General features: G+C 40.7%; 1 protein-coding gene across 1 annotated transcript; it reads left to right on the top strand.

Annotated features, from left to right (window-relative positions):
• Nucleotides 1-8633: 8633 nt before the first annotated feature.
• Nucleotides 8634-19238, top strand: LOC310706942 (cytochrome P450 2C19-like). The gene is made up of 9 exons (XM_083503351.1): nt 8634-8835; nt 10678-10840; nt 11998-12147; nt 12795-12955; nt 14044-14220; nt 14583-14724; nt 17847-18034; nt 18494-18635; nt 18977-19238. Exons 1-9 carry the CDS (start codon nt 8659-8661, stop codon nt 19156-19158), a joined length of 1482 nt encoding a protein of 493 aa, XP_083359477.1. The 5' UTR covers nt 8634-8658; the 3' UTR covers nt 19159-19238.
• The last annotated feature ends 4360 nt before the right edge of the window (nt 19239-23598 follow it).

The raw sequence follows: 23598 nt of genomic DNA, 5'->3' as shown, positions 1-23598 counted from the left end.
CTCCGCTCCGTGTGTCACACTGGGAACTCCACTCTCTTCACTTCGTTCCTGCTGGGAAGCCGGCCCCGATCTCCCACTCCCACTCGGGGTTTCCCTGCTGCTTCCCTGATCCTGGCAGGTCCCCCCTGTGACCCCCCTTGTCCTGACCAGGGGCGCCCCCTCCTGGGAATCCTCCGATTCACTTGAGAGACTCATGGAAGACCTCAAGTCATTGTCTTCCTCTTCCTCACTGTCCTGGGATTCTTCCTCATCGCTCTCTGTCTCCCCCCTCACCTGTGCCTCTGTCTCTGAACCCCTGACAGATAATAATAATAAAATAATAATATAAGACAGCTTCCTACCCAGCTGTTGCGGTTTTGGCAGCGGGGGTGGGGGGAATGTTGCATGATTTCTCAGATTTTTCTAAAGGTACACATAGGTGAAATTAAAAAATAAAAATCTGCATATGACCTGTACAAACATTAGGCAGAGGATGGGAAAGCACTAATTGAGGGGAAGGGAAGATAATACAATGCAGTACAATCAATGAAGCACCACCCAGTAATGCAGATGGGGAACATCTACATAGATATTCGAGGCATTGGCAGTGAAAATACTGGTGTGTGGACCACAGAGTTGAAATGCACACAAGGCAACAGTGGCCAACATTATACTGAAGCCCGAGTGTGGACAAACCCTGATGGAGGTTGGTGCCAATGGGTCTTTTGTGGTGTTTCTTCTAGCTCTACAACCTCTTTCCTTCTTTGATGAAATGCATCCCTGGGCCCCACCACAAAGTGCTGAAAAACAACTTGGCACTCAAGAGACTTTGTTTTGGAGGAAACTGAAGAGCACAAGCCCACTCTGGACCCCAACTCACCTCGGGATTTTATCTTTTTTTAAAAAAAAAAATATCTTATTTTATTTTATTTATACAACAAGAAAAAAAAACACAAAAACCAAATAACACACAAATTACAAAAATAACCATAGACACATAATTTTCTTAGCAAACAATAAAACATCTATTGGTCTTAACACTAAAGACCCAACCTTCCATCTATTCCATATTTCAAATTCATATTACTTATTGCCAATACACATTTTTTTTCCTAATTAAACTTATTCTCAATAAATCTAATTTCTTATATCTACCTTACAACTATTACTGAAGTTCCTCGAATGCTGCAACAGAATTTAAACTACTATATTTATTTTTCAGATATTCTTTGAAAACCTCCCATTTAGAAACAAATTCCTGTTTTGATTTATTCTTTATTTTTTCTGATAAACCATCTAATTCGGCATATTCTGTCAGCTTTTGGATCCAATCTTGTATAGAGTGGATTTCATTACTCTTCCATTTTGCTGCGATCAAAACTCTTGCTGCTGCCGTCGCGTATAAAAAGATACCCTTCCTCTTTTGCGGAATATCCAAATCTGTTATTCCCAGGAGGTAGGCCTCTGGTTTTTTATTGAAAGAGGTCTTTAGCATTTTTTGCAGTTCTGCATGGATACTCTCCCAGAATACCTGTATTTTCCTGCATATCCACCACATATGGTAGAATGTTCATGAGTCTCCGCATCTCCAACAATTACTTGACACATTTTTATACATTTTTGAAAGTTTCCATGGTGTTAAATACCATCGATGTTGCATTTTTTGAAAGTTCTCTCTAATCGTGTAACAATTTGTGAATTTCCAATTGATCTTCCATAAATTTTCCCATTGGGCCATGGTTATTGAATGGCTAAAATCCTGGGACCACCTCACCATTGCCACTGTCACCTCCTCCTCCTTGACTGTCCAGTCAAGGAGGAGTTGGTAAGTTTTGGAAAGAGTTTTTCTTTTAGAATTTACAAGATCAGATTCGAATCGAGACGTTTCTGTTGAGAACCCCTTTTGTTTGTCAGATTTAAATTTTTCAAATAGCTGATGGTATTGGAACCAGTCTGAAATGTGTTCTCTTATTTCCTCAAAGTTTTTAAATTTTATTTGGGTATCTTCATTTTTTAAAAGTATTTTATATGTTGGCCAGCTTTCCTTAGTATTTTTCCGTTTTACTGCTATGGCTTCTACTGGAAAAGTCCACCATGGGACTTTAGGCTCCATCAGGTCTTTATATTTTTCCCATACAGCAAAGAGTGACTTTCTTATTATACGGTTGGAAATTTTTTAATGAATTTTCGCTTTTCCATATATTAGGTAGGCGTGCCATCCCCAACGGTTGTCAAAACCTTCCAGGTCCAGGAGGTCCGGATCCTGCAATGTGCACCAATCTTTAAGGCAGGTGAAACAGGCTGCTTCGTAGTAAAGTTTTAGGTCGGGTAGGGAAAAGCCTCCTCTCTCTTTTATGTCTATTAAGATCAGGTGTTTAATTCTAGGTTTCTTCCCTTCCCACAGGAATTTGGAAATTTCTCTTTGCCATATCTTGAGACAACCTGCTTCGCCCAGTATTGGAATAATTTGAAATAAAAAGATTAATTTTGGAAGCACATTCATCTTTATAATGGAAATCCTACCCAGAAATGTTAATTTTAGTTTACTCCAGATTACAAAGTTTTTTCTAATCTCTAACCAAGTTTTGGTGTAATTATCCTGAAATAAGTTTATGTTCTTGGGGGTGATCCAAATACCCAAGTATTTCGCTTTTGAAGAGATTTTCAGTCCCAATATTTTTTCTAAGTCGTCCTTTTCTTCTGTGGTTACATTTTTAACAAGCATTTTTGTTTTGGTTATATTCAGCTGAAAGCCTGCCACTTCTCCAAATTCATTAATCAATTCCAGCACTCTTTTCAGACTTTCTTTAGGGTTTTCAGTCATAACAAGTAAATCGTCCGCAAAAGCTTTAATTTTATATGTTTTGTTTCCCAGAGTGATGCCTTTAACAAGCTGATCCTTTCTTATCTGATTCTTCAAGACTTCCATCACCAAGATAAATATCAGTGGTGACAATGGGCAGCCCTGTCTGATTCCCTTGTTTATTTTGCATTCCTCAGTAATTCTTCCGTTGATGATCAATTTTGCATATTCTTCTGAATAGATGGCATTTATTCCTTTACAAATATTTTCTTCCAGTCCGATTTCTTCCATTAATTTTTTCATAAACTTCCAGGACACGTTGTCAAAAGCCTTTTCAGCGTCCACCAACATAATAGCTGCTGGTTTATCAATTTTAATATCCAAATATTCTAATACATTAATCACACATCTAATATTGGATTGCATAAATCGTCCGGGAAGAAATCCAGTTTGATCTTTATGAATTATCTCTTTCAGCACCATTTTTAATCTATTTGCAAGAATGTCTGCGAATATCTTGTAATCATTATTTAGCCGTGCAATGGGTCTGTAATTGGCCATGTTTGAGGCATCTGTTCCCTGTTTGTGGATAAGAGTAATAAAGCTGTCCTCCCAAGTTTTCGGTAGCTTTCCATTTGCCAGAATATTATTCATTAGGTCTTTCATGGGAAGAAATAATGCTTGTTCTAACTTTTTATAGTAATTAGCTGGGAGACCATCTGGGCCAGGTGTCTTTCCTAATTTTGATCTCTGTATAGCTTGTTGCACCTCCATAGCTGTTATTGGTGAGTTCAAGATTTCAGTTTTTTCCTTAGGTATTATTGGTAGTTTATTTTTGCCCAAATAATCAATTATTTTTTCTAGAGTCTCTGGACCTTCTTTATATAGTTTTCCGAAAAAACTAGCAAAGTTTTTACTAATTTCCTTCGGTTCTTGAATCCATTTGTCTTCAATTTTAATTTTATTGATAATTCTATCTTCCTTTTTCTTCTTTAATTGCCAGGCCAGAAGTTTGCCAGGTTTATTTGCAAACTCAAAATTTCTATGTCTCAACCATTTTATCTTCCATTCTATCCCTTCGTTTATTATCATGGAGAATTGCGTCTGTAAAATTTTTATACTTTGCTTAATTAGTTCATCATCTGGTTTTTGGAAAAGGATCCTTTCCTTTTTTCTAATTTCCTCCCAGATCTCCATTTTCTTATTCTCCTTTATTTTCCTTTGGAATGCGTTTTGTTGGATAAAGAAGCCTCTTATGACAGCTTTACCCGCGTCCCAAACTGTCTCTAGATCTACTCCTTGATTTAAATTAAACTTAAAATATTCTTCTAAGATTTGCTTGGCCTTCTGTACAGTTTTTTCATCGTTTAGCATACTCTCATTAAGTTGCCACCTTTTAACCTTTTCTTCTTTTCGTTTAAAGTTAACCCAGACCGCGCTGTGATCTGAAATTGTCCTTGGATGGATTTCTGCTTTTGTAATATTATTTAATAAATCTTTTGTTGTCCAGATCACATCGATTTGTCCCGCCGATTTATGTGGCTCTGTATAATGTGTAAATTCTTTCTCTGTTGGATTCTTAAACCTCCAAGGGTCAAACAAATTCAGGAGTTCTATTAATTGGAAAAATGTAGATGGGAGTTTGTTTTGTCTCTTTTCTTTCTTCTTTATTGTTCTGTCCATGTTTGGATTGACTACTCCATTAAAATCTCCTAATAATATAATCCCCCCCTAAATATTCTATGACTTTCTTCCAGGAATTGATAGAATTCAGATTTTTTTTCCCTTTTTTGATGAAATGCATCCCTGGGATGCACCACAAAGTGCTGAAAAACAACTTGGCACTCAGAGAGTTTGTTTTGGACGAGGTGGAAGAGCACAAGGCAACTCTGGACCCCAACTCACCTCGGGATTTTATCGACTGCTTCCTTATGAAAATGGATCACGTAATCATGAAAACTCACAGAACTCCCCAAGTGGGTTCTCCTGCCACTCCTGAAGCTTCCCAGCCAGCAGACTTCCATCCAGCTTCTTGTGGGGAATGCCAAGGAAAGAGATTCCTGCCCACACCCCATTGGAGTAGATTCATTTCCCATTGCTGACCTGTTCTTGCAGTAAGTGGGAAGTTCATGGGCAAGGAATGTCCAGAGGAATGAGCTATAAAAAGACTTGAGATAAGATGTGTCTTGGGAAGGGAGCTGGTCCCAGTGGCGCTGTTAATTTTTTTTATGTTGTACTCAGAAGAATTGAGTTGACTCCACTGACTGTGTTGTGTGTTTCTGCAGGAAAAAGGTAATAGTGCATCCCATTTCACCATTGAAAACTTGGCCATAAGCACAGTTGACTTGTTTGGGGCTGGAACAAAGACGACCAGCACCACACTGCGATACGGTTTCATGATCCTCCTCAAATACCCAGAGATACAAGGTAAAACAGATGCATTATTAGTACTTATTATTCTAGTTCTTTTCCAGATTTATGTGTCACAGGTCCAAGAGGTGGTTGTTCTGCCACTTTCCCCAGGAAAACCCACTGTTCATTGCTGAATATTAATCATCGCTGACTGACATCAGGAGTAAACAGAAGGCTTTCCTGGAGACAACAGTGGGGTGTGTGTGTGTGGACAAAATGCTCAGACCCATGCCTAGTAATCACAGACCTGTGCCTAGAAATCCCAGCAAAAACAGAAGTGTGGATGAGCTCTTATAGCTGGCCATATTGCAAACCCTAGGATTTATATGCAAACAGTAACAACTCGAATTTGGCTCAGTAGTGTACTGGCAGCCAGTGCAGATACTATAGACCAGGCATGTCCGAAGCCCATTTTGGGGACCTAATCCGGCCTGCTGGTCGGTTTAATTGGGCCCCAGGGGCAGTTTATTTCCTGGGGTAAAATCCTAAAAAAAGGTCCATGACTTTGTTTGGCCCTTTGGTCAACCAATCAGGCCCTCTTTGAAAAACCACAAGGGCCAGGGGCACAACCACAAGGGCCAGGGGCCAAAGGGCCCTCAGGTAGGATCAGAATGACTGCAGGACAGTGCCTCCAATAGGAATCTCTCTAAGATGGACCATCACTTGCTCCTATAACATCCCTAAAGCTTTTGTCCTGCTGGGCTCCTTTGGGACAGAAATTAAATTAATATATAAATAATTGCAGTTATTATGTTTCCTGTTTACAAATGGATTGTTGAAGGTGAGCTACAATAAGTTACCTGTGGTGACGAGTTAGTAGAAAGTTGGCATCAGAAAACAATTGAAAGCTCCAAAATGTGCAGGGGCTGGCAACCACTCCCACTGAGTTTCAGTTTCTTCTGAGTTATTGGCCGATCACGAAGTCCTTGCATGGCAGATCGTGGGGCAATGCCTTATAGAAATTGGTATAGAAATTGTTTAAAAAGTGAAATATTTAGAAATTTGGTTAACTTCTAAAAATATTGATCTATTTCAAAATAATTATACACCAATGTGGAATAGTGTCAAAAGAGATCTAGAGATATGGAGGAGGTTGAAGTTATCATTTTGGGGTAGGATTTCAGCGATAAAGATGAATGTGCTACCAAAGATGTTATTTTTGTTTCAGACAATTCCTGTAATTAAAGGGGCTGCAATATTGAAAGATTGGCAAAAGACAATTTCAAGATATAACTGGCAGGGTAAGAAGCCGAGAATTCAATTTAAGTTATTAACAGATGCTAAAGAAAGAGGAGGCTTCGCCCTGCCATTGTATTATGTATTATGAAATTGTATTAGGAAGCAGCATGCCTCTGTTGGTTGAAGAAATGGATGAAACTACAAAATACGGAATTGCTGGACTTGGAAGGTTATGACAATAGATTTGGTTGGCACGCTTATTTATGGTATAATAAGACGAAAGTCCATAAAGGATTTGGAAACCATATTTTTTGAAGATCTCTATAGAGGTTTGGGATAGGTATAAAAACCTATAGGAACAAAAAACACTGCATTGGCTATCTCCATTAGAAGCGATGAATGTGAAAAAGGTCATTATGAGTGGGAAATGGATAACATATGGGAAACTAATAAGTAAGGAAGATGGTAAATAGAAAATGAAACCATATGGAGAAATTAAAGATTATGTTTATGATTGGTTACATTATTACCAGGTCAATGAAAGGTTTAGGCAAGATTTTAAAGAAAGAGGATTTGAGGAAAAGGAATTGAAATTTGAACAAGAAATGTTAAATATTGATTTTAACATTTTGTCCAAAATGTATAAATTGCTGCTGGAATGGCATTTGAAAGATGAGGAGGTTAAGTCGGTTATGATTCATTGGGCTAAAGATTTTGGATATAACATACAACTGAGAGACTGGGTGAAATTATGGAAAGAAGGACCAAAGCATGCCAGGCACTTCTGTCTTCCACTGCCTCCTGCAGTTTAGTCAAACTCATGCTTCTAGCTTCGAGAACACTATCCAACCATCTCGTCCTCTGTCGTCCCCTTCTCCTTGTGCCCTCCATCTTTCCCAACATCAGGGTCTTTTCCAGGAAGTCTTCTCTTCTCATGAGGTGGCCAATGTATTGGAGCCTCAGCAACAGGATCTGTCCTTCCAGTGAGAACTCAGGGCTGATTTCCTTAAGAATGGATCGGTTTGATCTTCTTGCAGTCCATTGGACTCTCAAGAGTCTCCTCCAGCACCATAATTCAAAAGCATCAATTCTTCGGCGATCAGCTTTCTTTATGGTCCAGCTCTCACTTCCACACATCACTACTGGGAAAACCATAGCTTTATACTATACAGACCTTTGTTGGCAAGGTGATGTCTCTGCTTTTTAAGATGCTGTCTAGGTTTGTCATTGCTTTTCTCCCAAGAAGCAGGCGTCTTTTAATTTCGTGGCTGCTGTCAGGCAGTGAGAGATTTTACTTTCTTGGGCTCCATGATCACTGCAGCTGGCATACATACCTTTGATTTTTTAAAATAAAAATTAACACAAGTTTTCTCTACACTTCTGACACAATTTGTCACATTTGTGGGCATCTAAGGTGCAAGAAACTTCCAACCAAGCACTCAGAGTGTAGAAGAAGATCTCCTGCAGGAACCTTAAAAGCAGAACCATTTGCCACAAGGCTACATTACAATGTTTAATAAGTTGGAGTTCTTGTTATGAAATGTGCTAGCTGATGAATGTGAATACATCGAAACAGGGCCCTGTAAGAATTTAAATGTATTTTCATGTAATATTTGATACTTCCAGTTGATGAAGGTGAATACATTGAAACAGGGCCCTGTCCTGGTCTCCAATCCATAACTGACTTCTGCTTAACGATTGAAACTTCGTCTCCATCTGCAAGCTGATAAAGTATAAGGATCAATATTATTGTCGAGTAAAAAGGAGAAAATCTTTGTAACGAATTATTGTTTTATACATAAATCTTTGAGTTTGGGTTTGTTATCTCTGTTAGAGTTTGTAATCTCTCTTTGAGTTTGTAATCTTTATTAGAAGACAATACTTTTGAATGGATTGGTTTTGGTTTCTATTGACTATTGAAGTGTGAGTAGGGACCACCCCCACTATTAAAACTTATATTGATCTGTATTCTTGGTTTGCTTCTTTCTTGGCACATTACAATGTTTGGCAGAAAAAAACTGAACCCCTGGTTGTCTTACATCACAGACCTTGTGTACAGTAATGCCGTTATCATTGCCTTAATAATCAATGAAGAAAAATAAGTTCAGAGAAGTTCATTTCTTCATTATACAACCTGATCTACTTAATGGCTAATCTCATTTACTCAGAGAAACCTAGAATTCCTATTGGTGAAAATCCATGTATATGTGACCTCCTCAGAGTATATAAAATTGGAAAGCAAATTAATTCATCTAGAGTCATTTCAGTCACTGTTAGCTGGTGCCATGGAGCCTCTAGGGACAGTTTTGATGATCATATGTATCTCTTGCCTTGTTTTCCTTGCAGTCAGGAGCAGAACGCCAGAGAATGCAAAGCAGCTGCCACCTGGCCCACCTCCACTGCCCATCGTAGGGAACGCATTGCAGCTGAAGACCAACAACCTGTCCCAGGTTCTCCAGGAGGTAAGCCAAAGATGAGCACCTTCCTCAACAGCTGTCTGTTGATGACCGTTACCTGTTTGCAAGCCTCTTTCCATCTGACTCTTTTGGAAGGGGACAATCCATTGTTAGTTTGTTTATTTAGAGATGGTACCATCTGTGTGCAGGGCACATTTGCAGAGTATAAGGCAACAGACTCTGCACTTTGACAGAGGAGAGGCAAAAGAGGGAGGGGTGGCATCCAGACCATAAGAAAAGAATAGCAGAATCGCTGTGATTTCAGTGGCATGGACTTGCGCTTGGTACATCGGCAGGGATGGGGAGCAGGGACTTGTCGCAAAGGCTCCACAGAAAAGAGGTGGACTTTGAGCAGGTCCCACAACTCCACAAAGGGGGTGATTTTATTGTCATTTTATTGTTTTATGCTTAAAATAAAAGCCATAAAGCCCCCTTCTGAGTAACGAACTTTAAAAAGCAATAGTGCAATTTTCATACTATATTAGAGACAGGGGGCGGGGATGGGTCCAATTCTCCCTCCACACATGGATGGTTTGGGCATTTTTGCCCTCTGAACATTTTTAGCCTCTGCTGGACAGTGTGGAGTTCATAGTCTTCTTGTATTTTGAAAAGCTGCTCCTTTATTTTCCCCAGAATGTGCTTGGTTGGAAGGTACTTTAAGAATTCCCTTAGAAAAATAAGTGTGAGGGGGACATAACAGAGCAGTATAATCATATTCACGGTATATAGAAAGTGGACGGGAAAACACTTTTACCCCCCTCTCATAATGCCATACCCTCCAACACTTCTCCAATGAAAATAGGGACATCCCATTCCATAACAATAATTTTACTATAGCCCACAAAGCTTACTGGGTTGCCCCAGCAACTCTGGACAGAAGAAGAAGAAGAAGAAGAAGAAGAAGAAGAAGAAGAAGAGGAGGAGGAGGAGGAGGAGGAGTTTGGATTTGATATCCCGCCTTTCACTCCCCTTCAGGAGTCTCAAAGCGGCTAACATTCTCCTTTCCCTTCCTCCCCCACAACAAACACTCTGTGAGGTGAGTGGGGCTGAGAGACTTCACAGAAGTGTGTCTGGCCCAAGGTCACCCAGCAGCTGCATGTGGAGGAGCGGAGACACGAACCCGGTTTCCCAGATTACGTGACTACCGCTCTTAACCACTACACCACACTGGCTTCTAACATATATAAAAACATAATGAAAACATTAGAAATTAAACAAAAAAAACCTTCCCTATTCAGGATTGCCTTCAGAGGGGGTCGGATAACTCTATACCCTCCAACATTTCTCCAATGAAAATAGGGACAGCCTAAGGACATTCTGTGATCAAACTGGGATGGCTTCTCTAAATCAGGGATGTCCCTGGATAATAGGGACACTTGAAGGGTCTGTAATGCTAAAACTTGGGAGTCTTCAATTAAAGCTGAGTGTTAGAAGATTTACAACACATGCAAGATAGTAGTTCTTCATACAGTGCATATTGAAACTGTGGAATTCACTGTGGAATTTTGTTAAGACAAAATTCATTGAAGATAAAGCTACCCATAGCTGCTAGCGATGATGCTGAACCTCCACCAGTTCCAGGGACCTGCAGGAGGCGAGCGTGCTATTGCACTCTGGTCTTGTTTTTGAGCTTCCCAGAAGAACTGTGTTGGCCCCTGTGATAACAGTCGTGGACTAGTTGGCCTTTGGCCTGATCTAGCTGCAGAACTCTTCTGTATGTTATTAAGAGTCATGTGGTTCAGATGCCCATAGTGAGTCTGGGGGCAGCGGGGCTCTCCATCAGCTATATGACTCTCTCCTAATCCACAAACCCACCTAGATGTGTGTCCTTCTCTATCTTTTTTCCAGTTTGCTGAGAAGTATGGCTCTGTGTTCACAATGTATTTTGGAACAGAACGGGTTGTGGTGCTGCATGGCTATGATGCAGTGAAAGAAGCGCTGATCGACCGTGGAGATGAATTTGCTGCCAGGGGACGCCTGCCTTTAGCTGATGATGTCAACAAGGGATTAGGTATTTTATGCTGGTTGACCAGTGGAGGGGGGGACACAGGAAAATCCCTCTATTCATGAAAATAAAGCAAAAAAGCTTGCAAAGACAAAGCATTGCATCTTGAGATAAACTTTCCTAATTAATGTTCCCACTGGACAGTAGAAATAGATAATTAGCAGCCTTTTAATGGCATAGCTATATATTGGGCATTGCCATTTAAGAGAGAAATGAGCCATCTCATAAAAGTACTTAAGCAATATCTAGGGCAGTAGCGGAGAAAGGTGGGTGTGGTGGGCGCTGGCCGCCCTGGGTGCAATCCCTGAGGGGAGTGATATCGCCACAGGTGGCGCCCCCCTGGGATGTGCGTTGCCGCTGGCACCTGCCGGAAGGTCCCCTCCGCCGCGCGCCGCCTTACACCCAAGGGTGCTTACCCCTACCCACACAGGCCGCTCCAGGTGCCGAAGCAGCTAGCTCTGCCTCTGGTTTAGAACAAGCACCAAAAGTTAAAGCAGGATTGAATGAGTCTCTAGCCTTTAAATATAATGGTCTGGGGTAATTCTGGTGTGGGCAGTAAGTGTGAGAGTTATGTGAGCAGAATTCTCTGACCTGGATTTTGTGAATCAAGAAGCTCTCCACACCAAGAAAGAGTTTCAAAGTTACTGCAAACTATCTATAAATTTGTTACCAAGAAAATAAATAAATACAAATCAACACATTGCACTTAAACAACTAGCAATGTAGTCCAGTTTTCTTTAAGTTCTTTCTGGTTAATATAGTCCAAGAACTATTGCTTCTTCATTATACTAGCAGCTTCAGAGAGAGACCCAGGCTCCAAGAGATGAATTATCAGTTAACATAAATATCGAAACATTGAAACCTCTTTTTAAGTTTTAGCTGCAAAAATGGACATACTGCAAATGCAAACCTCCACTACGTTTCATACACAACACACACAAACATAGCATTTTATGCACATTAAACACATATATTTTACAGTAAGGGCAAGTATCAGAAGACTGGCCAGCTACTGATTATGGAATAAGGAGGCACCAAAGTACCAAGTCTCCAGGTGGTCTGGAGCCAAGAATAAGAGCCTCCTGCTCTTCCAACCTGCTTCTTCTGCTCTCTCTTTCAGTCCATCCATCTCCTTTATGCCCATTTCCTCTTCTGCTTTCCAGGAATTATATTCAGCAATGGGGAGGTGTGGAAGCAGCTCCGACATTTTGCCCTTACCACCCTGCGCAACTTTGGCATGGGAAAGAAAAGTATTGAGGAGAGGATCCAGGAGGAAGCACAGTTCCTGCTAGAAAAGTTCCGGGACACACAGGGTGGGTAGCCACTGCCCCTCATCCACATAGGCTTATCAAGCAGACCCCCTTAAACATCACAACAGATTCTGGGGTACATTACAACAGATTATTAACCACCACCTGGTCCTAGGTCACTGAGGGCTTCATACACACCAGTAATGAACTGAACTTACCTTGTCAATGTACTGGCAAACAATGCATAGCTTTCAGCAGGGGTGTAATATGCTGACACAGACCAGTTCCATCTAAAGCCCGGCTGCTGCTTCTCTATCAACTGCAAGAGTGCTCCGCAGATATTGTTGAATTCCAGCTGCTTTCAGCCCCAACAGTCAACAGTGGTCCAGAAGTTAGAGTCCAGCAGCATCTGAAGTGCTTTAGATTCCCTAGTTTTAGTCTAGACTTCACCAAGGCCTGCACCACTGTGGTCACTCTTTCCTATCTAAGGATATATTGGCTGAAGCTGGAAGAAAGCACCTTGGAAAGTCCTTGGAAGAAACCACTCATAGCCACTGAAGATGCCCATGCCTCCAGAATTGTTGTGAGAAAGGCAGCTCCCTGTCTGACCACTGAGGCCAGGAGCCAGGAAATGGCAGCTCAGAAATTCCAGACTAGATTATTGCCTAAAACCTGTAATGGGTATAATTATTTTTTTCTTGTTCTTCCAGAGAAGCCCTTGGATCCAACCTTTTCACTCAGTTGCGCCATCTCCAATGTCATTTGTGCAATTATCTTTGGGAAACGATACGGTTATAATGACAAGAAGTTGCTATCCATGCTAAGCTTAATAAGTGAACTCTTTCAGGTTTTTAGTTCTCCTTGTGGACAGGTAGGTGCCATTTGGTTAAATGCATTCTTTTCCACAAAGTCTAAAGTTTACTTGCATGTGGAGTATTTATTTTATGTAGATACTGCCTCTGGCTGTAGCCATTTTCCTGCTGTTTAAATGTCTTTCTTCCAGGCTTCTCATAGCCCATACTGCCTCTGCCTCTTAATATTTCTGTTAATGTCCTAGTTGCAGGCTTGCCATGAGTAACTGGTTAGCCACTGTGACAGCACGATGGGCCACTGGCCTGATTCAGTAGGCTCTTCTTATGTTTTTAATTTGGAGAGCCAATACCAATACCTGGGTCTAGTAACCAAGGTTTGACTTAACTCAACAGCAGCCCAGTGGAATACGAAGTAAAGCTTAACGAGTAAAACCCACAGGCTCAATACTGTAACTGGAACTAATCACTTGGGATGTATACAGACTGCCATTGCCTCTGCATCCAGTGTGCTTCCACTAATGGTTTGAGAAGGTGTGAATACATGATGTTAGTCACAATCCATATCTAACCTGCCATTTCTTATGAAATGTTGCGCCTTGCTGAATTTTAAGTCAGGGATGTGTACATGGACTGGTTTCAGTAAAGAGAAAAAGATGGGACTAGATTTAGAGATATATATGTAATCCCATAGCTCCGTTTTAGAGCATTTGGCTTGTTTATATAGGGTCCCAGCGTCAATCCCTAGTAGCATCCCTGGTTAGGGATGGGACTTCTGAATGAAACCCAGCAGAGCTGCTGCATAGGCAGTACTGACCTTGGGAGAACAATGGTTTCATTCAGTACATACCTTTTAGCATGTGGAGTTTGGCGGGGTATCTGGGTTGTTGTTTTTATTTTGATTATGAATTTTGTGGTTTTATATTTTGATTTTAGTCTACGAACCGCAGATATAAAATAATAATATAAGACAGCTGATGGGGAACATCTATATAGATTTGGGAGGCATTGGTAGTGAAAATGCTGGTGTGTGGACCACAGAGTTGAAATGCACACAAGGCAACAGTGACCAACATTATACTGAAGCCCGAGTGTGGACAAACCCTGACTGAGGTTGGTGCCAATGGGTCTCTTGTGGTGTTTCTTCTAGCTCTACAACATCTTTCCTTCTTTGATGAAATGTATCCCTGGGCCCCACCGCAAAGTGCTGAAAAATAACTTGGCACTCAGAGAGTTTGTTTTGGATGAAGTTGAAGAGCACAAGCTCACTCTGGACCCCAGGTCACCTCGGGATTTTATCGACTGCTTCCTTATGAAAATGGATCAGGTAATCATGAAAACTCACAGAACTCTCCAAGTGGGTTCTCCTGCCACTCCTGAAGCTTCCCAACCAGCAGACTTCCATCCAGCTTCTTGTGGGGAATGCCAAGGAAAGAGATTCCTGCCCACACCCCATTGCAGTAGATTCATTTCCCATTGCTGACTTGTTCATACAGTAAGTGGGAAGTTCTTTCTAATGATTAGCCCTCTGGGCAAGGAATGTCCAGAGGAACGAGCTATAAAAAGACTTGAGATAAGATGTGTCTTGGGAAGAGAGCTGGTCCCAGTGAGTGGCGCAATTAAATTCTTGTTATGTTGTACTCAGAACAATTGAGTTGACTCCACTGACTGTGTTGTGTGTTTCTGCAGGAAAAAGGTAATAGTGCATCCCATTTCACCATTGAAAACCTGGCCATAAGCACTGTTGACTTGTTTGGGGCTGGAACAGAGAACACCAGCATCACACTGCGATACGGGTTCATGATCCTCCTCAAATACCCAGAGATACAAGGTAAAACAGATGCATTATTAGTACTTATTCTAGTTCTCTCCTAGATTTATGTGGCACAGGTCCAAGAGGTTGTTGTTCTGCCACTTTCCCCAGGAAAACCCACTGTTCATCGCTGAATGTTAATCATCGCTGACTGAAATCAGCAGTAGACAGAAGGCTTTCCTGGAGACAACAGTGGGGGTGGGGGGTGGACAAAATGCTCAGATCCATGCCTAGTAACCACAGACCCGTGCCTAGAAATCCCAGCAAAAACAGAGGTGTGGATGAGCTCTTATAGCTGACCATATTGCAAACCCTAGGATTTATATGCAAACAGTAACAACTTGAATTTGACTCAGTAGTGTTCTGGCAGCCAGTGAAGATCCTTTAGATCAAGCATGTCCAAAGTCCATTTTGGGGTCCTAATCCGGCCTGCTGGTCGGTTTAATCCGGCCCCAGCAGCAGGTTATTTCCTGGGGGTAAAATACTAAAAAAAAGGTCACCAACTTTGGTTTACTTCATCCTTTCTGGCCCTCTTTGAAAAAAGTTTGGACACCACTGCTTTAGACAAAGGCACAACCACAAGGGCCAGGGGCCAAAGGGCCCTCAGGTAGTATCAGAATCACTGCAGGACAGTGCCTCCAATAGGAATCTCTCTAAGCTGGACCATCACTTGCTCCTATAGCATCCCTAAAGCTTTTGTCCCGCTGGGCTCCTTTTGCATAGAAATTAAATTAATATATAAATAATTGCAGTTATGCTATGTTTCCCTGATTACAGATGGATTGCTGAAGGTAAGCTACAATAAATTGCCTGTGGTGACGAGTTAGTAGAAAGTTGGCATCAGAAAACAATTGAAAGCTCCAAAATGTGCAGGGGCTGGCAACCACTCCCACTGAGTTTCAGTTTCTTCTGAGTTATTGGCCGATCACAAAGTCCTTGCATGGCAGATCGTGGGGCAATGCCTTATAGAAATTGGTATAGAAATTGTTAAAAAAGTTGTCGTTGGAAGATCCAAAAAAAAAGTGTCAGTAAAGTGATAGATCTGTTAGAAGAATTTCGAAAGCTATCCGGCTTCAAATTAAATAGAACAAAAACTAAAATGATGACTAAAAAGATGAAAGAAGAGCTAAAAAACCATCTTGAATCACAGACTGGGATTAAAGTAACTAAAAAAGTAAAATACCTGGGAATTTGGCTAATGATGAAGAATATAAATTTAATGTAAGACAATTATACAAACACGTGGAAAGAAATAAAGAAGGAGCTGGATACCTGGAACAGAATAAAACTCTCTTGGTCGGGAAGAATGGCGGCAATTAAGATGAGTCTATTACCGAAATTGCTGTTTTTATTTCAAAATATACCGATAATCAGGGGAACTTCAGTATTTAAAGATTGGCAGAAAGTACTCTCTAAATTTATTTGGCAAGGAAAAAGGCCAAGAATTAGATTCAAATTACTTACGGATCAAAGAGACAGGGGAGGATTTGCGGTCCCAAATTTGAAGTTGTATTATGAAGCCTCGTGCCTTTGCTGGGTTAAAGATTGGATTACCATTAAAAACACAGACTTGTTAGATTTAGAAGGCTTCAATATAAGATTTGGCTGGCACGCTTACCTGTGGCGTAATAAAGAAAAGGTCCACAAAGGATTTTCTAATCATATTATTAGAGGGCCACTGCTGGAAGTATGGGAGAGAAACAAAAACTATTGGAAAGAAACACCCCCTGGTGGTTATCACCAATCGACATCCTAACAATAAAAAAAATAAACATTGAAGGAGAAAGATGGACTTATGAAGATTTGCTTGTAAAAACAGAAAATGGATGGAAGATTAGGCCATATGAAGAGATAAAGAATAAACTGACAGGCTGGATCCAATTTCATCAAATCAATGCTTTATGGACTGAGGATAAAAAGATTGGGATGAACGGAAAAAAATCCAGATTCCAGGTAGAAATATTAGAAAATAAATCAAAACTCCTATCAAAAATGTACAGCCAACTGCTTGAATGGGACACCAAAGATGAAGAAATAAAAGAAGTAATGGTGAAATGGGCGATAGACTTTGGATACAACATAGAGTTTGATAAGTGGAAGAAACTCTGGAATGAAGGTATGAGGTTCTCGGCATGTACAACACTTAGAGAGAACATGGAAAAAATGATGTACAGGTGGTACATCACGCCTGTAAAATTAGAAAAAATGTACAAAACCGGAGACAAATTATGCTGGAAATGTAGGATCAAGGAGGGCAATTTCTACCACATGTGGTGGTCTTGTGAAGTAATTAGAAAGTTTTGGGAAATAATCTGCAATGAATTAAAAAAAATATTTAAATATACCTTCACAAAAAAACCCGAGGCCTTCCTTCTAGGGACAATTGGGGAAGAAATTAAAAAGAAAGATCAAACACTTTTCCAATATGCAACAGTAGCTGCTAGAACACTAATTGCACAAAACTGGAAGACATCAAAAATCCCAACTATAAATGAGTGGCAATCTAAATTATTTGATTATATAGAATTGGCAAAAATGACACAGAAAATAAGAAACCAAAAAGGTACAAAGTTTAATAATGAGTGGAATAAATTTATGACATATATTGAAACAGATGTAAAAAATATAAAAATCACAGTAGGCTTGATGTAATGCAAGCGGCGTAAAGAGTTTTAAGAAAACGAAACTGCAGATAGAAAACCCTTGGTAACATATGCCGAAACCGAGTTGAGGGGAAGTCAATTATTGTTGTGTTATTTAGTTATTGTAAGTTTAATTTGTTGGTGCTTTATGTTATGCAATGTTTCTTTTTTCTTTGTTGTTTTCTTCCCTCATTTTTTGTTCTGTCTTTTCTGTTGTCTTAATGTTTGGTTTTGTATAATGAATTGAAACTAATAAAAATTATATATATATATATATATATATATATATATATATATACATATACACATACACACACACACACACACACACACACACACACATACATATATATATATATATATATATGTAGAAAGTTGGCATCAGAAAACAATTGAAAGCTCCAAAATGTGCAGAGCCTTGCAACCATTCCCACTGAGTTTCAGTTTCTTCTGTAATGTTTCCTGCACTGGCGTTAAACCTCATTCTTCCCATTGCAGAGAAAGTGCATGAAGAAATTGACCGAATTATTGGCCGATCACGAAGTCCTTGCATAGCAGATCGTGGGGAAATGCCTTACACAGATGCTGTCATCCATGAGATCCAGAGGTTCATCTCCATTGCCCCACTGAGCGGCCCTCATGCAGTACTCAAAGATACACTGTTCAGACAATATGTCATTCCAAAGGTCAGCTCTTTTCAAGGCTCTAAGTATTAATAGTAGGCTGCTAGCCATGATGGCTATATTCTACCTCCATGGTGAGAGGCAGCATGCTTCTGAATACCAGTGGGTGGAAACCACAGGAATTGAGAGTGCTGTCTTGTTTAGATTATGTTGATGGGCTTCCCATGGGTATTTGGTTGGACACCATGAAAACAGGATGCTGGACCAGATGGGGCCACTGGACTGATCCAGCAGAGCTTTTCTTCTCTTCTTATCTACAAGCAAGGGAAGTAGTTTAGCCCAACTCCTAAAGCGTAGCTGGGCATCTTGAAGCCTGGACTTCATTTGAAACACCCTATTGCCTTCTGAAGCTGCTCCATTATTCTTCTGTATCAACAAAGTACCTTCCTTCTTGTTAGTGTCTTCCCACACCATTAGTTGGGTGTCATGGCCATCCAGCCCATTTCTTTGCACTCTCTGCAGGGCACTACCATATATCCAAGTCTGACATCTGTGCTACATGACAGCAAAGAATTTCCAAACCCCAAAGAATTTGACCCAGGACATTTCTTGCACAAAGATGGCACCTTCAGGAACAGCGACTATTTCATGCCTTTCTCAGCAGGTAAGATCTCTGCTTCCTCAGTTGGCTGCAGTCTTGGCCAGCTCAGGTCTTTCCCGTCTCCCTAATCGGCTGGTGTTGGGGCAATGAGGGGGAACCTTCTTCCTCCTGCAGCCTAAACTGGAAGGGCTCCCAGATTGTGAGAGGGGGGCAGAGGCTTCTGGGTCCATCAGAACTCCTTGTACCTTTCCTGTGACCAGCTGAAACAAAAGAAATCGTGGAAAGAGTGACTCTCCCAGGAGCTGTTCTGGAGCAGCACCTTTGCTCCTTTGGCATGATTGTTATTTTCTCCGTAACAGCCAAAGTGGTTGTTATGCATCTTACACTTTGGGTTTCCTTTGCAGGGAAGCGGTTATGTGTGGGGGAAGGTCTGGCCCGTATGGAGATCTTCTTGTTCTTGACCACCATATTACAGAACTTCACTCTGAAGTCCATCATTGACCCCAAAGACATCGATCTCACACCGGTGTTCAGCGGCGTAACCAACTGCCCTCGGCCCTATCAGCTCTGCATTGTCCCTCGATGAAAAGCCTGCCTCAGGAGGGCTGCACATGTGGAAAAGTTGCAGCCTGGCAAATCTTTGTTCAAAAAATCCGTAACACAATATCTCCTCATGTGTGGAGTCTTATCTTTTTACCTGACTAGTTGTGGTACTCTTACTTTGGGGATCTTGCTAGAGACTATTGCACATTGAAGACATTTTGTAAAAAAAAAAATCATCTCTTTACTGATTAAAAAAATTGCATGTCTATACAGACATTATGTACTATCTCTTAACAGGTAAAAAAGAGAAAATTATATAAAATTTATAAAAATTTATAAAGAAATAAAAAATAAAGAAGTAACAAAGATAAGAAATAAAGAAATCAAAAAAAAAGACAGAGTTATTTGCATAGTAAAAGTACTCATCGGCACGATCCTTCCCATCCTTCTCATTATACTGTTTGGTATAACATTCTTTCTTACACAGGTTTACATTATATAATATCATTTCTTTCTGTTTCGTATACAATCCTTTTATTTTTTTCTTTACAAATATCACTCAATTTCTGCTAATATGGAATTATTTGTACAATAAAGTTTTACATAATTCTTAAATATTATCCGTTCTCTAGTTGTTTTTTGTTTCGATATTCCTCTAACTGATCCCGTCAGTTTTGCTAATTGTAGATATTCTAACATGAGCATCTGCCAATCTGTAATCTCTGGGAGCATTTCATTTTTCCAATTCCTTGCTATAAGGGTCCTAGCTGCTGTTATACCATACATAAACAATGATCTTATATCTTTTTTAATTTCTGGTGGTAATATAACAAGTAGGAAAATCTCTGGGGTTTGTTATTTTTAAAAGTAATTTTAAATAGTTTCTTAAACTCATTATAAATATCATTCCAGTATCTGCCAATGGCTATACAGGTCCACCACATATGAGAGTATGATCCCTCCTCTTTTTTACATCTCCAACAGGTTGATGTTTTTCCTTTATACATTTTAGCAAGCTTTTTGCGGGTAAGATGCCATCTATATACCATTTTATGGTATATTCCCTGAGATTATAGCATGCTGTGAATTCAATGTCTGCCGTCCATAACCTCACCCATTGTTCCATAAGTATATTATGCCCGAAGTCCTGTGCCCATTTAACAATGACTGTTCTTCTTTTGTTTCCCATTCCAGAAGATAATCATACACTCGTGAAATAATTTTATTTTTGTTAAGTATTGATTCTCTTTCAAATCTAGATGTTTCCTTTGCAATTCCTTGTTTTGAATCTATAGCTAGTATTTGGTGTAGCTGGAAATATTGTAGCCAGTCTGTTAGCAAGTTTTTAATTTCCTCATATTGCTTCAATGTTGGCTTATCCTTATCTACTTCTAAGACTGATGTTGGCCATTCCCCTTTCATATTTCTTTTTTAACTGCCATGGCTTCTGTGGGTGATGAGCACAGGGGTATCTTGGGCTCCAATATTCCTTTATATTTAATCCATATTTTGTATAATGTTTTCCACATTGAAGACATTATTGCAATGGGCGAATAGCAGGATTTAGAAATTAGTCACACACAAAAAAACCCATTCTTATCTTTCTTGCCACTTCATGTGCGTATGTGTGCAGCAGAGTAGCTAGGGGGCGTGTCGAGTCACCCATGTGGGCAGGGCAAGCCTCTCCAACCCTTGGAGCATCTTCACTGCCTCCCCCTCAGCTGTAGGGCGTCTGAGGGAGAGGCAGTAGGCAGACGCAAGTCCCACGCTGCTGTTTCAGGCAGCACGGAACCTGCATGTGCCTACGCCACCACCTCACTCCTAAAAAGTTTCGTGAGCACAATTTTTTAAAAACTCATTTTGTCACACAGTGATGACATCTGAGGCAAACTGCACCCCTGCACCCCCCTTCCTCCTCCACTGTATGAGAGTGATGGGTGCGAAGAAGTCTTGTTACTCTTTGTGCTAAATGAAGCCAATCAGAGTGGAAGGAACTGAGTCAACCACTGAGGAACTGGTGACCCTCAATGGTGGTTGGACTCTTGCGCCCATCACCGCTGATGTTGCCTGGGGCAGATGGGGGTTGGAATCCAGGAATATCTGAAGGGCTGCAGGTTCCTCATTCTTGCCATGAGGGCTCAGTTGGGACAACTCCCATAATCCCATTTCATTGGCTAGGTGGCTAGAGATAATGTGAGCTGCAGTCCAGCAGTAATTCTCCAACCTTGACTTGGTGGGTTGAAGTGCTGTAGAAGCTGGGTGGGTCAAGGCCCCTGTCTGAGATGACCTTTTGATTCCCTTGCATGTCCTACCCAAGATACAGCAAAGCTGTTTAACTGAGTGACAACATAAGCTTTTTTGGTAACCCTTCTATAAATCTGTACACTGAGATTGGCAGATGTGTCAATGCTAAAAATAAAGCATAAGCAGACAATTGTATTTGGAGAGATATTCCAATAAACTCAGTTTGGAGTCTCCCGGTGCTAGAACAAACTGTCTAAAATAACTTTCACTTTTTGCCTATGCACAGAGCATAGATGGGCAAGATCTCCCAAGCCCACCTTGGATGAACTTGGATGAGAAAACTATTTTTTTTCCTCCTGAGCCCAACTGAGGCTCTCACTGTCTTTAAAAATCTAGAACATGTTATAGGTTTCAGAACTCACAGAGTTAAAGAGTTCTGTGTGACGTCTCTTTCCTGAGGCGTGGTTACAAACACTCAATGGGAGTGGTTTGACTCTGAGTTAGTCAGTCTGCCTCTGGTACGCTATGCGAGAGGGAGAATGTGTCAGTTCTTGCCAGGTCTGAATTTATGCTGTTATTCTACATGATTAAAGGCTAAGAAGAAGATAAGGAACGCCTTTGTGTCTGTTACCCACACTGTTTGCTATTACCCACACTGTTTGCAATTGCTTCTCGCCGCTGTGTTCACTCTGCTACCGGCAAGAGAAAGAGGCAGGAGGACTTTTGGATCGGCACGGACAGGCAAGCAGAGCTGCGCAAGGGAAGCGTGCCAGGCTCCATGTTTAGCCTCTCTTGGCACTCTTGGCCGGCATATTAGCATAGAACAGAGTGAAAATGGCCCTCCCTCAAATTCTCCACTTACTTTGTGGGTGGCAAAATAAGGAAGGTCATTTCACTGAATATTCTCCAATGGAGGACTGAAAATCTCCAGGAGGAACTGGAGAGGGAAAACTTTCAAAGAATTGTCAAGATTTCTTTCCTCTCAGCCTTCCTTCAACCCTGCTCCCATTCAGTGTAAAAGAAAAATGTTTCCCTAGTACAAATTCAGAGGCAGCATGGGCAAAATTGGTGAGGGGAAGTCCACCTATGAAGTTAACCAAGGAAGAATGGTCTTCCTCTTCTGTATTCAGATTTTTTGTTTTGGGTTCCTCCACCCTCTCCATTATGCTCCTATTCAAAGTAATGAAGTAATGTTTCTCCATTGCACTGAATGGAAGGGGCAAGAGGAAGGAACTTGTCTCTGATTTGCATTTTAATTCAAACTGGAGAAGAATTCAGGTCTTGAAATGCATGTCCTCTGTCCGCTTTGAAACTCCTGAAGGTCTTCTCCAAACCACAGTTTGGAGAAGTGTGCTGGTTTCACTTGCATAGAAAACCACTGCTCCACTTCTTCTGAAGAATAAGAGCACATCCAGATGTATGTATTTTTTTTACCTGTTTGTGAAATGGAATGGCTTTATAGATGTACTCCCAGAGCTAAATAAATGCCGTAATACTATGACAAACTGAATACTGTCACTTGTAATGATTATGCAAGTACAGCAATTTTATTATTTTATCCAACATCCTGTTCTCACTGTGGCCAACCAGATGCCTATGAGAAGCCCTCAAGGAGCAACTGAGCACTACAGTGCTCTCCTCCTCATTTGAAGTTCCCAGCAACATTTGAGGGCTATTCCTAACTGTGTGGTGCATCAATAACAGCTCCATAATGAAATCCAGAGTCAGGCCACCGGGATTTAAATATCTTGCTTTTCTAACACATTGCTTTAAAAAATACCTCCACCTTAAAAACACAGACATTCACAACAAATTACTAATAAAATCTCATGATTAAATTTATGGCACATGACTGCAGTTCTGTGCATGGTTGGGAGTAAGCACCATTGAACACAGTGGTGCGTATTTCTGCTGTATAGGTTCAATTTTTAAAACACATTTGGTTTTAGCAAATGACATCCAGACAGCAGAAAAACAACCTTTTAATTAGCAATGCAAACAACTTTTTGTTATTTATTTTTGGAATTTTACAACAAAATCCAACAGCCCCCTGTCTCCCCACCTCCCCTATGCATCCTCCCCCTTCCTCACATGCCCCCAAACCTCTGTATTCCTCCCTAGCCCCAATTGCCCTTTACCCTCTTCCCCTCCCCATCCCATAGCATTTTTATTTGTTTGTATGATCAGTGGCAAACCTGTACTTTCACTACTGATTCCCCTGACACATCAATAATAATAA

The sequence above is a fragment of the Podarcis liolepis genome (assembly GCF_965112155.1).
Source record: "Podarcis liolepis genome assembly, chromosome: 1".
Lineage (NCBI taxonomy): Eukaryota > Metazoa > Chordata > Lepidosauria > Squamata > Lacertidae > Podarcis > Podarcis liolepis.
This window is presented reverse-complemented; position numbering and strand designations above follow the sequence as displayed.